Source organism: Argentina silus (genome assembly GCF_951799395.1).
Source record: "Argentina silus genome assembly, chromosome: 10".
NCBI classification, from domain to species: Eukaryota; Metazoa; Chordata; class Actinopteri; order Argentiniformes; family Argentinidae; genus Argentina; species Argentina silus.
In genome coordinates, this window is record NC_139664.1 from 8,702,036 (window position 1) to 8,713,829 (window position 11,794).

The 11,794-nt window shown below is 41.9% G+C and overlaps 1 protein-coding gene across 1 annotated transcript; it reads right to left on the bottom strand.

Annotated features, from left to right (window-relative positions):
• Window positions 1-1,636: 1,636 nt before the first annotated feature.
• On the bottom strand, window positions 1,637-11,546 carry cyth2 (cytohesin 2). Its single transcript, XM_083679671.1, has 12 exons — window positions 11,379-11,546; window positions 9,331-9,481; window positions 8,546-8,612; window positions 8,131-8,249; window positions 7,954-8,034; window positions 7,105-7,217; window positions 6,772-6,920; window positions 6,559-6,670; window positions 5,280-5,356; window positions 4,992-5,063; window positions 4,620-4,774; window positions 1,637-4,505 (listed from the first exon to the last, which is right to left on the bottom strand). Exons 1-12 carry the CDS (start codon window positions 11,443-11,445, stop codon window positions 4,418-4,420), a joined length of 1,251 nt encoding a protein of 416 aa, XP_083535797.1. The 5' UTR covers window positions 11,446-11,546; the 3' UTR covers window positions 1,637-4,417.
• Between the last annotated feature and the right edge of the window lie 248 nt (window positions 11,547-11,794).

An 11,794-nucleotide genomic window follows, 5' to 3' on the forward strand; every position in this document is an offset into this window, starting at 1 on the left:
TTTTATGGAAATAAAATGTTGTTGTTTTTTATTCAATGTTTGATATTACATGTACCATACTATCTATTGTTCTAGCTTTAGTTTTGGATCCTTCCCTAATATTACTGAAATGTCAATGGTGTTACTATGGCTTTAGTGACACACAAGGATAATATGACATATTGTCATATCGTTGATAAATATTTGTTTTTACACAGCATCAATTTAGCAGGCCTGTCAAATGTATTTTGAATGTGGTGACTTAGGGTGGTAGACTTGATGAGAGAGGTAGCTAGTAAGTGTTGTGAAGATTGACCATTGGATTCTCTTTGAAAGAAGATTCCTCTAAATATACAGCTACTAAACCAAAGAAACCAAAGAAAAGTTAGAGAAAATTTGTTTTGTCCTTTTTTTATTAACTTACTTTTTAAGTGTTATTTCGCCAGTTATATCTAAGTATTTATGATTGTTTATTTAAAAATGGTTTCAAATCAATTGTTTCGAGACCTGACTGAAGGCTTCAGCTGTAAGGTGAATTTTGAAGTCAAGGTTTGACAGGAGTCACTCACAATGTTTTACAAACTTGTTGTTTGTGGGCCAATTTTTACTTCTTTATTATTATTTATCACAGGGTGGAATACTGCTTTAATAATATACTAAGCCTACCGAAAGGCTAATAAAGTAGTTGATGAGAGAGTTGATCTGAAAACGTCTGTGATGGTGTCATGGTAATAATACTGTGGCTTTGGAAATATATGACGGATCTGGCTTCGTCTGTGTGTCTAAACCCTTGTATATAAAAGCCCTGTGATAGCCAGGCTCACCCCAGGTCTGTCTCAGCCATTACTACACGCTGTACCAGAAAAAAGACTTGAGGAACTTGAACATGAATTTTTTTTGTAAATAAACACTTTGAATAAGAAAAAGGCTGCTAAAATAATTCATTTAACCAAGATAGATCAGCTAAGCATGAGCTGAAAAGAATCAGATATGTTTTCTGTTTTTGAAAGAATCCTAGGGATGAACATGGACTATTGATAACATTTGGGTAAGGAGGCTAAATCATTGACCCTGCTTTGTTAAATACCCTTGTGAGCCTGAGGCCTACTCTCGTCTTCATTGATAGCATTATGCACTTCAATCTGATGTCCTATACACTTACACTTTAATCTGATGTCCTATACACTTACACTTTAATCTCCGTCTCCCAGCCAAACCAGGGGCAGCACTAGATGAGGATGCCCAGGGATACCGTAGGTAGAGATTAGTGTTATCGTCCATCCCCACCTGACCTTTCCGTACATTCTCTCTCTCACACACCTCTGCACTGTAAGGTTTGAACCTGGACGACCCCTTTAAGCCTGAAGTGCTTGTCCCCTCCCCTTCTTCACTGTTCCTAACGCCTCTGAGCAGCAGCCCCGTCGCATCAGAGTTAGTGACACAGATTCACAGAGACACAGAGCATTTAATCTGCCAATTTAAGTACTACTAAATCAGCTGTTCTTCTTTTACATACGTACTGACTCACACACCCACAGTTGAATGTGCCCTTATGCTAATTCAACAGAGAACGTGGCAAAACAACACAACACAGACAAATGTACCTGGTCACAGCTTATCCGCCTCTAGGACAAATCACTCACAATCACTCAAAGAGAATTGTCTCAATTCACTTTTTATTGTTTCACAACAGTTTACTGGCACCAGTGTACCGTGGTTTTGTTTTGCTACATTTAGCACAGATGACCTATCCATCTTTACCTCGCTGTAAATAAAATAAATAAATACAAAATAAAACAATATTCTGGGAGGTGGTGGTGGGGTCTTGAGGGCAGAAGTATAGTTAGTGTCCTTTCTTACAGTTGAAGAAGTCAGTCTTTGTTGAGTGGAAAAGTTTGACGTCCCAACTACGTTTTGGCAACTTTGCACTTCAAGAATACCCAGATACTGTAGGTCCATTAGGTGTCAGTGTAATGTAGTGTAGAAAGTCAGTATCTGTAGGTCAGCTCAGTAGGGCCTAGACACTGATACACGGTCAGTTTTGTGTTTTTTCCCCCCTGGACATAACTGGTAAGCTGGTCCTAGATCTGTGCCATAGGGCCACACTAAACAACACTCTGAGAACAGAACAAGGCCTCTATGTATAGTCACAGAGGTGACAATTCAGATTAGGAGCTGTATTTTTGTTATGTAAACAACGTTTGATCAAAATCTGTGGTAGTTGTTGCGAGTCAGTCAACTGAATTTATCTAGTGATGGCATTTTACATTTCTATAGCAAACCCAGTGAGGACATTGCAGTACTGTCTGACAACCACCAGAGGGTACTAAAGATATTTAGTATTGTCAATCTACAAGAACAGCACTTTGAAAGCCTGTGGAACTCTAAAATTGATAAAGTGCAGTATACAACAGTCCTAATTCTGCATTTGCCTTAATAACATATCTAAAACTGTCAATTCAATGATAAACCACTAATGCAAATAAGCAAATATCTATGGGGAAATTCAAGCAAAATGTATCATTAGACATGTATCCTTAACATTGTTATCAATTCATAACATCTGAATACTTCAGATAATGAGAAATACATGAAAGATTTATTAGTGTTCCTTGTTTTGTTGTCCTACAATTAAATCACTGTAAGTCAAAATGTTTAGCTGTATCAGATGAAAGTCATGACAGTCTTCCTTTCCTTCAAGATGTGAAAGAACTTGATAGGTCTCCATTGTATGTGCAGACACCTATCAAGTTCTTTTACCTATCAGCAAAAACCAGGAAAGAAAGCTATTACAACAGATGGGGGCTAATATTTGTGCTTAACTCAGCCCGAAATTGGGTTGACATTGCTTGTAACCACTGACCACAGGATCAGCTGGCTTTGCATCCCCCTAATGATAAAGATTAGGATTGGGAAAAGGCGCACATGATCTGGGATCTTTGGTTAAGGGCAACTTCTACCTTAGGGGTAAAAAATCTGAGGTAAATTCTCGTTTGTCAGGTAACAGGGAACACTAACAGTCTTTCTCAAATGCAGCCAATACTAACACGAGCCTGGTCCATCAGTATGTATGGAAGATGCTTTGATTCATCTCAACATGCAGTCCTACAGTAGCTTGTACAAAAAAAAAAAGATTAGACAAAAATAAACAATAAATTAAATCATTTCTATGTGTGTTGTAAACAAATATACTAACATGTATTTACAAATAAAACAAAGTATACATTGTAATAAGCTGCCGTTGTAACTTCTTCTTGAAACCCACTATAGCGTATAGACCTGGGTTTAACAGTTATGTGTCTGTATGAAGGAGAGTATCAGGAGTCTTGTGAAGGAAATGCCGTAGCTCATTGCTCAATGTTCCTATTGTTCGTCAGCTTTAAGGGAACATTTCTAAAGAGATGGCCTGGCTACAATATTAACAATCTGACATGAGCAGAGAGACATGAGAACGTTATGAAGGCATAACAGGCAACTCAGTGTTACCATGCGTTTTGTTTTAGTTTTTTTTTAAACAACACATTGCTACTTTCAGGTATGCTGAAAGTCATGGACGTTATCAGACATATTTCTGTCCAATTAAGTGAGAAAAAGCAGTCATTCTTAACAGGAGAAGTCAATTTACCTAGGCTTGAGCAGTCAATACCACTGAATTAAGATGCATCTTACAATACAAACAGCAATGGCCACCGACATTTCCTTGACAAAGAGGCTACAGTATTAAAGCGTGACTTTGATAATGCTGATATAGACATACTAACCTGGAGCCAAGCAGTAAGAGTAGAGTACAGTAGAAAACTATGGCTAGATCCCAATAGTCTAAAGTGGTTTCCTCTCCTTGTATCTTTACCTTCATCAATATTACACTGATCTATAAGAAGTAGACAGGTTGAAACCACATACACGTGTAGGCTTCCCCCATGCTGCTTTTACCTACCCCGTCTTATCAAGAAAACTGAGGTGGTGAGGAGAGGAGGCTTCTTCAGACTACTGAGATGCACTCTATGACTGTGATGGAAGAAGATGGTGGTTTAAGGTTTATTGGCCCCGCTTGCTACCCTGAATAAGACATGTATTTCACAGTTCACTTCAATGCCAGAGAAAAGAGGGGACTGTAGTGATGAAAGGGGGGGGGGCTTGAATGAGTGCACTCGCTGAAGTGTGGAGGGCAGTAGTGGACACTTCCGAGTAGTGTAGACCAGGGCAGTCCAAGCAGCAGCAGTAGTGGATGAGCTGTTAACTCTGAACCTTATGTGCTGGCCCTTTTAAACAGGATAGCAAGAAGAAACAAGTAGGGGACTGAGGATGGAGGAATAGATTGAGTAAATGAGTCTAGGAATAAAGGGGGACAAAGGCTTCTGTCCCGTGTTTGGAATGAGAGATGATGATGAGGAGGAGGAGGAGGGGGTGGAAAGGAGAAGAGTAGGGAAGGCATGGTCTACGGTTGTTCTTCTTTCTTCTTTAGGGAAATGCGTTTCTTCCTGGCAGCGAGCATTTCATAGAAGGGGTCCACACTGACAGCAGAACTGTGGATGGAATAAATGGAAGAAAGAGAAAAAGGACGGTTCATGTGTTACATTCTACTCCTTACAGACAGCCGTCAAATGCTCTGTTGAACCTATCCCTCCAGCCCTCCTTACGTGATGTGGTGGATCCACTCGTCCTTCTCCTCGGGGGTAGGGGCAGAGATGCGGTAGACGTTGTGGTTCCCCTCCACCACCCTCCCGTCTGCCTCCGTCTTGCATGCCTTGATCAGCTGGCCGCGGTTGTTGGGGATGTACAGCTCAAAGCAGTTCTGAGGAGATAGGGGCATGTACGGTACGGAGTCAGAATAACATACACATGCATGTGATACAGTACATGTTCACAGCAGAACTCCCAAGGGTTAGGAGCGTGCATTTCAGTATGCTGATTCTTCAGATTTGTTCATATACGTCCAATATTCATTACTGGCTATCCAGCGTCTGTATTTGGATGTGAATAAGCGTTTTAGAGAAGGAGAATGGACTCACTGGTTTCCTGGGGTCTTCAACCTCACGGATGCTAAGGTTCTCTAAAGGGATGATACCTCTGGGCTCCTTATCCTAAGGGCACACACACACACGCACACAAATTCAACATTGCACCACACTGCTAGACTTTACATCGTTCTGTTACATAACTAATACTGCAAAGTGTTATGTCATGCCCTGAAGGTTAACCAACACTTCCATTACACATTTGACAGCATTCTGAATTGATTCATGCACAGCAGCCATGGGGGAATCATACTGTCATGTATGAGAGCAATGATAACTCACTGTAGTGTATTCAAAGTAATAGAGGCAGTTGTCTGTGAGAATAAACCATCTTCGTTTCCAGGTCTTCACCCGTCCTCCTGAAACACAAGCACACAGACGTTAGGAGCATGAAGGGGATGCAGGTTAGCATAATGTTGACTGGACAGGACACACAGTCAATATATTTTGCTGATAAATTGCCCCCACATTATACAGCATGTGCTGTACTGTATATAAACAACACATTGTGCAATAATCAATAAATACAGCCACACAAATTCAATGTCACATTGTATACTTTGGTCATCCTTGTCCATATCACACAATAGCATGAGCAGGCATAAAGAACATTTATGTTTTTAATGTTGTTACCTTCTATCAATGTGATTGTGTGAAGCAAAAACGCATGTCAACATTGTGTGGACAGTACAGGTTCTACACTAACTGGCAGCCATTGTGGCTGCTAATGACTCCTTATTGATAAAAAAGGTTTTGTCACAGTGTCTTCTGACAGTCATTCTCTCAGTACATACCTCCTGAGAAACAAGCAGCAGCAGTAGAGTGTGGAAATCGCAGGGGGAAGCAGAGACAACAGGGACCAGAGGTTTCGGAGGAAGGGAAGAGAGAACGGACAGAGGGAGGAAGAGAGGGGGGGGGGGGTAATAAGAGAGGGAGAAAGACAGCAGAGATATTAGTGACAAACAGATTACAGGCCCCGCCATGCAAGAGAAGATGAAGGGTTCAGACTGCCATGATGCAAGAGAGTGAGACACTGAAGACTCAGTGGACTCGGATGTCTACTTCACCATCGCGCAATGGCAGTCTGAAGGCCATCAATACAATGGCAAGTTTCTGAGGCAATATTGCCTGGCAACTATAGTTGAGTTATACCTGTTGCACTCTATAAACAATTGCCTGGCAGAATTGCCTCAACACATTGCCAGTGTATCATGGTCCTTACTGTAAACCTCAGAGAGAGAAGGAGGGCAGGCACATCACAGCACAAAGCCTTAGGAGAGAACAGAGTACAAAGGAGCCCACAGTACACACCACATTTATCAGTGCCATTTTAAAAAACAAAAACGAGGTCGGAGTTCCTTATAGATATGGTATTAAACATGGTATTAGCCAGCTTATCTTAAGACAACCACAAAATTTCTATCTACAAGTTTTTTATTAAAACACAAACAAAACATATAATTTTAGTTAGTATTGTTTGGTCAAATTCTTAAACCCCATAAATTTAACCCCAGCTTAGATCAGTAGTACCCCATCCCACCACCAGGCGGTGCCCTCTCACCTAGCTTGAGGAGCCAGCCCTCTCTGTCGGGGTTGAAGAAGGTGTGCGTCAGGTCGTTGCCGTCATCCTCAGGGATCTTGAAGGGCTCGTTCTTGATGCTATCATAAAGATTCTGGAACAGAGAGACAGGAGGACGAGGATGAGAGGAAAGACAATCAACAACAGGGATTCAAAATACGGACCCCCCCTACGACACACAACACCCACACTCACCCTAAGCAGATCTTCTGGCAGGTCTCCCCCCTCATTGATACCTCTGTTCATTGAGATGAAGCGGTCCAACCCAGGCTTGTCCCTGACGTTGGGGTTGTGGAGGCTGGTGTTCAACATGATGATGGCAAACGACAGCACATAGCAGGTGTCTGAGAACGAGAGGGAAGGCGTGTGTGAGTGTGTGTGAGTGTGTGTGTATGGAGGGAGGTGTGTTTGTTCTCAAGTGAGCAAGAAAATACAAAGGGGATAGTGTATGAGTGTGTATGCTATCGAAGGCCCCTGGGTTGCTGTGGCAGTATCTCTGTGTGTGTGTGTGTGTGTGTGTGTGTGTACCAGTGCTCTGGAAGACCCCTGGGTTGCAGTGGCAGTATCTCTGGGCAAAGGCCTCCATCATTCTGTCAATCTTCTGAGCCTCTCCGGGCAGACGGAAACTCCACAGGAACTGCCTACAGGGGTCACACACAGGTCAGTCAGGGGTTAAAGGTCAGAGAGAGAGAGAGAGAGAGAGAGAGAGAGAGAGAGAGAGAGAGAGAGAGAGAGAGAGAGAGAGACAGAGAGAGAGAGACAGAGAGAGAGAGACTGCCATGATGCTTATGTGAGGGTATAACAGCTTTTGACTGGACATTATAACCAGTATAATCAAGTATTCAATTAAATATGTATAAGATATAATCAAGCAGAATGTAATAATGTTAGAAGTACTATGTAACCAATTGACTGAACGCTGACTGTGTCTCAGAAAACTGTCTGCTCTGTTTCCTCCACTGCTCCTTGTTATCGTGTCGAGGATGGTACAACTCAGCCTGCTCAAGGACAAATGGACCATTGCTTCCGAGCTAAAACTGATAAGGAAGTTCTTACAATAAGCACTGTTTCTTGGCTGTTATGCACCCTGTACAAATGTTTCAAGTTGGCACGGTAACATTGAGAGACTGTGCTGACTCTGACAGTGGAACTGCTCCCTGTACAGACCAAGTCTCCCTGTCTGTTTCAGACTGAAATAAATGGTTAACCATCCGGCATGTCAATGATTTCAGTGTGTACCTTTTATTTATAAACCTACTTTGGGCACAGGGATTATCCCTACACCCTAAAAAATACAAACTCAGGTTACAGGACACTGAACATGGGGGATGGAGATGGACAGAAGGAAACACCACCACAGATGGCTTCAGAACTTACCTGAGGGCTTGGACCAAGTTGAGGTCAGTGAACTCATGGAGGTCAACAAACGCCTGCAGAACTTTAAGGTTGAATTCATCCCTAAGGGGATAGAACAACAGAGTTAGTGAGAAAAATAGAGGGCAGGAGTGAAAGAGATCACCAGATTGTGTGTATGGTGAGAAAGAGAGATGGTACCTCTCTCCCAGGTAGTCTCCAATAGCAGTCTTGTTGAGGCCCTCTCCTTTGTAGAGAAACTGGGCAACGTCCTCTTGGGTGTGTCTGAGCAACTCATTCTCTACCAGGAACACTATGCCCTGCACTCACACAAAAAGAAACACACAGACACACACACACACACACACACACACAGACACACACACAGACACACACACAGACACACACACAAATTAACAGATAGCAACAAGTACAGTAGAGAGACCAATAAGATGGGGGGAGAAGACAGAGAGAGAAGAAATGAGACAGATTTGAGGAGAGAGAGAGGAGTGGGTGGCAGAGGGTTGAAGAAAAAAGTAAGATATGTATTGGGATGAAATGGAGAGAGAGGAAGACGAGCGAAAAAGGGGAGATCAGACAGATTTCTCCTCCGAACCTTTTTAGGATCCATGTTGAACTTCTTCCTCCCCATGGCCACATGCCTGTTCTTCTGTAGGGTTTTACTGCAGAGAGGTGAGAGAGAGAGGGGATCACATTCAACACAAATAACTCTGCATCAATAATGCATACAGTTCATGGGGAGAATGGAGAGAATGGAGTAGAGAGGGAGGGAAAACAGCTAATAGGCACTGCTTTCTAAATCTATATTTTACCAGGCGAGTTGACTAAGAAAAGCCTACATTTCTAGGCCTAACAACAACGTGAGGAAAGAGTTGCAAGGGATAGGAGAGATGAACGTGCCAACTGGAGGTTGGAAATGATAAGGTGACCATAAGTAAACAGAGGGCAAGAAATCTGCCACTCCCAAGGCACCATTTTGATAAAGTGTCTAAACCATTTTGCCTCCATGCTTTAAACTTTGTTAGATAGGTAGAGGATATTGCAGAATGCCAACATAACCCTGACACAAATTAGTTATTTTTGGAAACACAGCTGTCACATTAATTCCTTGTAATCATTGCTGTATAATTATTATTATTATTTTTTTAAATCATCCTGGAATAATCACCTATTTCACAGCTAGAGCACTAGAGGGAGGACTGTGATACACACTAAATAATGCGGTGTAATAATGGGGCAATATTCAGTAAAACAGGTTTCTTTGTTTATGTGTGTGTGTGTGTGTGTGTGTCACCTTGTATCTTAGGCGTGAAAAAAATAGACAGTGACATTTTGGTCTACGGAGACCTTGATCAGACACCATCTTGTGTGTAATCTCACCTGCCCTCGGTGCTGGTCTCCAGGCCCTCCACCTCGATGATGGCCTCCCGTAGCTCATCTCTGAGCCTCTGGATCTCCTGCAGCAGAGCGCCCTTCCTCCTGCGGATGTCCTCCAGCTCAGAGCGCTCCTCTGGGCTCAGGTCTACTGGGACTACACAGGGGGACAGAGGACAAGTATTGTTATTGGTATTAATGCTTGAACAATAACAGCCTACTGTTCTACTGTGTTGCTAGATTGAACCTATTAAGTACGACCAGTGAGAATCATGGAACAACAGTCCTGTTGTTGGCGAACATTTGATTAAATAGTCCAATTAAATATGATGGCATGGGGGAGGTGGAGGACATGAGGGGATAGGAAGCGGCATGGGTAATTGGAGAGAGACAAGACTAAAACAAGAGGAACATGCAATAGAACATGCAATAAACTAGAGAGAATGCAATAGGGTGATGAGCTGTGTGTATTTGCATATTTGCATAGAATTTTAAAATTTAAATTTAGAGTTGAGCAAAACACATCATCGTTCCAAAACACTACAACTATTCATGTTAAATCCATGCCATTCCATATTCCAACCATTGTTCAATTTCCTCTAAATCTCTGCCTGTCAAGTCCTCTCTTCTCCACTCACTGACCTGTACCTAATGCATCCATTTTGCTTGTGTGGTCAAATGGAAACGTATGTGGAAAATCAGGTTGTCGATGATGTGTCTCAATGCCATGTTGATGTGCTGGTCCAGTAATAACGTTCATCGCGGTCTGAACCACTTCTAACAGCTCAGAATACCAACTGGTCTACAGCATTAATTGTAAAATAATTTGAGTGACACGTTAATAGGCTACTGTATAGAGAGACGAAGAAAAAACGAGTTTAAAATCAATTAGCTGAAACACTCTAGCCGCAGGGCTCTACTCTAAAACATTCCCTGGAATCCTGACATTCTGCCATGTGACACTGAGGTTGGAAATGGAAGACTAAGCTAGTTGGTGACAGAGAGAATTAAGAGGTTATTTTTTTGTATTGAGGAACAGGTTGTCTGCATGTTTACATTTAGCACTAATTCATTAGACACATCTTAAAAGGGACAGTTTACTCCAAAAAGTTCATCAGATGTTTTCAGAGCTCAATGGTCGTGTAGAGAAGCAACCACAAACCATGCTATTGGTTGTGTATTTCCAGCTATAGGCCTCAACCTCAAATTATTGGAAAAGATAAGCACTGAATAAATGGTATGGTATTTTCTTATCTAATCCATTCATTTGAGATTGAGGCATATATAGCTGGACCCACACAACAGATATGGACTCATCTAGACAGGTTACTCGTGAGCTCTAAAAAACATGACACTTTGATTTAAGAGTGAACTGTCCCTTTAACCAATCGTTTGTCAAGCATCAGAGATTTTTGATAACAGTCGATTTATTGGATTATTAATAATGAAAACTACAGTTCTCAGTGGTTTGTGCAGTGACCAGCCAATGCTAGTGTTCCTCCCTACTACGAGGGACCCTGGCCACGGCCCGCGATGGAGTTCATTCATGTCTTTATGCAAAATCTGACAGCTGCTGGTCAACAACAACCCCGCCCCCAGAGGGAAATGAATAGCTAGCTAATTGTTTTGTTTCTTGACAAGACAGTTATTTTCCGTAACAACGTCAAATGACCAGGTACTATAATGAAAGCTAACTATGTACTTATGAGGCCTAGAACAGTAGATGCAAGTCGCTCTTTGGCATGGCAACTTTAGCTAGCTAGCCAACACAGCAGCAGCTTTTTAGCCAATTGTTAGCATAGCTAGCTATGCGTTACATTGCGAATATGCATCATCTGAATATAGATTAACACTGGATAAAAAGATGAGATGTCAACCATGTATGGCCATCTTAAAGACACAATATGAAGCTCTACTTTAGTTTCTTAAAAAACAACTGATATCCTGTTGTGAAATACCTGCTGCTAACTATTGGCTAAGCTATGTGAAGATAGTGGTGGTGGTGGTGTTGTTGTTACGAGACGATAGCACAGCTTGTTATACGTTGTACTCACTGTAGTCCAGGTCATCCATTTTTGGCGCTTTGCTTTTAGGCATAAATATTTCAGAGTCGACTGTCATTCAATAACCGAAAAAATAATGGATATATATGTAAATATATCCTCAAAATAAAAAAGGAAATAAATAAATAACCAGCCTGCGTAGCGAAACCTGGGGCACAGACAAAGGAGGTGGTGGTACAGGAAATGACGACAACTTTTGTAAGACAGAGAAGAAGATCGTCTTCGCTAGCGGCCATGCTTGTAAGGAGCTTTCAGGGTGCGCCATTTCGGAACGTTGATTTGAGCCAAGATGGACGGGGAGATTGCTTTTTCTTTTTTTAATGAAATGAGTTTAGGGGCCAAGTTAACCACCTAGGGGAGTGTCTCTCAGGATCCACACACAAATAAAAAAGTACATACCTTCAGGT

Excerpts from the sequence above, each read along its gene's own strand:
- cyth2 (XM_083679671.1), bottom strand. The coding sequence starts at position 11,445 with ATGACAGTCGACTCTGAAATATTTATGCCTAAAAGCAAAGCGCCAAAA. Across the intron at positions 8,613-9,330 it reads GAGACCAGCACCGAGGGCAG|TAAAACCCTACAGAAGAACA; the intron begins GTGAGATTACAC and ends ACCTCTCTGCAG. Across the intron at positions 4,775-4,991 it reads TTGAAGACCCCAGGAAACCA|AACTGCTTTGAGCTGTACAT; the intron begins GTGAGTCCATTC and ends CTATCTCCTCAG.